Genomic DNA, 2,500 nt, shown 5'->3' with positions numbered 1-2,500 from the left:
GGTTCTGAGTGAGCCCTGTGGTGCTGGTGGTTCTGAGAAGAGCCCTGTGGTGCTGGTGGTTCTGAGAAGGGCCCTGTGGTGCTGGTAGTTCTGAGAAGAGCCCTGTGGTGCTGGTGGTTCTGAGAAGGGCCCTGTGGTGCTGGTAGTTCTGAGAAGAGCCCTGTGGTGCTGGTGGTTCTGAGAAGAGCCCTGTGGTGCTGGTGGTTCTGAGAAGGGCCCTGTGGTGCAGGTGAATCTAAGAAGAGCCCTGTGGTGCTGGTGGTTCTGAGAAGAGCCCTGTGGTGCTGGTGGTTATGAGAAGGGCCCTGTGGTGCTGGTGGTTCTGAGAAGGGCCCTGTGGTGAAAGGCGGGATACCTAGTCAGTTGTCCAACTGAATGCATTCAACTGAAATGTGTCTTCCACATTTAACACAACCCCTCTGAATCAGAGAGGTGAGGGGGGGGCTGCCTTAATCGACATCCACGTCTTGGGCGCCCGGGGAACAGTGGGTTAACTGCCTTGTTCAGGGCCCGGGGAACAGTGGGTTAAGTGCCTTGTTCAGGGCCCGGGGAACAGTGGGTTAACTGCCTTGTTCAGGGGCAGAACGACAGATTTTTACCTTGCCAGCTCGGGGATTCAATCCAGCAACCTTTCAGTTACTGGCCCAACGCTCTAACCACTAGGCTACCTGTGGTGCCTGTCCTCTGTCCTCCAGGTGACACGACCTCTTAGTCAAACCAAGAGACAGTTTGTAGCCTCTATGTAACTCTGTCTCTGTCTCTGTCTCTGTCTCTGTCCTCCAGGTGACTCGACCTCTTAGTCACACCAAGAGACAGTTTGATGTGGAGGAGGAGGATGTTGACAAGCTGGCTCTGAGGTGTGTGTGTGTGTGTGTGTGTGTGTGTGTGTGTGTGTGTGTGTGTGTGTGTGTGTGTGTGTGTGTGTGTTTCACAGAGCCAGGTCTACATACAAATAGAGTGTGTGTGTGTGTGTGTGTGTGTGTGCGTGCGTGTGTGTGTGTGTGTGTTGTGATTCAGGGTTGACCTGTGGAACGCCAGTAACCTGAAGTTTGGAGATGAGTTCCTGGGAGGAGTCAGAGTTCCTCTGAGGGCCCTGGGACAGGCCGGGGTCCACGACGCATGGTGAGACATGACAACATGCTGTCTGTCTGTCTGTCTGTCTGTCTGTCCGTCCGTCCGTCCGTCCGTCCGTCTGTCTGTCCGTCCGTCCGTCCGTCCGTCCGTCCGTCCGTCCGTCTCCGTCCGTCCGTCCGTCCGTCCGTCCTTCTGGGTCCACAACGCATGGTGAGACATGACAGCATCTTTCTCTCTTTTTTCACTCCTTACCTCTCTCTCTCCCTCTCTCCATCCTCCCCTCCTCTCTCCCTCTCTCTCTCTACGTCCTCCCTCCTCTCTCCATCCTCATCTTCCTCTCTCTCTCCCTCTCTCCATCCTCCCCTCCTCCCTCCCTCTCTCTCTCTCTCTCTCCGTCCTCCCCCTCTCTCTCTCCGTCGTCCCTCCTCTCTCATCCTCATCTCTCTCTCCGTCCTCCCTCTCTCTCTCTCTCCATCCGCCCCTCTCTCTCTCTCCGTTGTCCCTCCTCTCTCTCCATCCTCTCCTCCTCTCCTCCTCTTTCTCTTTCTCTTTCCATCCTCTCCTCCTCCCTCTCTCCATCCTCCTCTCTCTCTCCATCCTCTCCTCCTCTCTCTCTTTCTCTCTCCATCCTCATCTTCCTCCCTCTCTCCATCCTCCCTCTCTCTCTCTCTCCATCCTCTCCTACTCTCCTCCCTCCCTCTCTCCATCCTCTCCTCCTCTCCTCCCTCCCTCTCTCCATCCTCCCTCTCTCTCTCCATCCTCTCCTCCTCTCCTCCCTCCCTCTCTCCATCCTCCCTCTCTCTCTCTCCATCCTCTCCTCCTCTCCTCCCTCCCTCTCTCCATCCTCCCTCTCTCTCTCTCCATCCTCTCCTCCCTCCCTCTCTCCATCCTCCCTCTCTCTCTCTCCATCCTCCCCTCCTCCCTCTCTCCATCCTCTCCATCCTCTCCTCCTCCCTCTCTCCATCCTCTCCATCCTCCCTCCTCCCTCTCCATCCTCCCCTTCCCCCTAGGTACTTTCTGCAGCCCAGGGATAATGGGGGGAAAACAGTGAAGGTGGACGAGCTGGGTTCTCTCCGTTTAAACATCGTTTACACTGAGGACCATGTGTTCTCCTCTGACCACTACAGCACTCTGAGAGACCTGCTGTTGACCTCCGCTAGCGTCAAGGTGAAGGGGGGGTACTGTAGATACCTAATGTAAAGGTGAGGGGGTACTGTAGATACCTAATGTATAGGTGAGGGGGTATTGTAGATACCTAATGTAAAAGTGAGGGGGGGTACTGTAGATACCTAATGTAAAGGTAAGGGGGGGGGTACTGTAGATACCTAATGTAAAGGTAAGGGGGGTACTGTAGATACCTAATGTAAAGGTGAGGGGGGGTACTGTAGATACCCAATGTAATGGTGAGGGGGGGGTACTGTAGATA

General features: G+C 55.3%; 1 protein-coding gene across 2 annotated transcripts in view; it reads left to right on the top strand.

Moving 5' to 3' along the window:
• LOC106592024 (ras GTPase-activating protein 3) overlaps positions 1-2,500 on the top strand; it is a 148,584-nt gene that overhangs the window by 120,768 nt on the left and 25,316 nt on the right. For both annotated transcript variants that reach the window (XM_045713997.1, XM_045713998.1), the window contains exons 8-10: positions 784-857; positions 1,018-1,122; positions 2,085-2,241. In XM_045713997.1, the coding sequence (XP_045569953.1) occupies positions 784-857; positions 1,018-1,122; positions 2,085-2,241 (336 nt within the window). The remainder of the gene's footprint in view (positions 1-783; positions 858-1,017; positions 1,123-2,084; positions 2,242-2,500) is intronic.

Source organism: Salmo salar, unplaced genomic scaffold (assembly GCF_905237065.1).
Source record: "Salmo salar unplaced genomic scaffold, Ssal_v3.1, whole genome shotgun sequence".
Lineage (NCBI taxonomy): Eukaryota > Metazoa > Chordata > Actinopteri > Salmoniformes > Salmonidae > Salmo > Salmo salar.
This window is presented reverse-complemented; position numbering and strand designations above follow the sequence as displayed.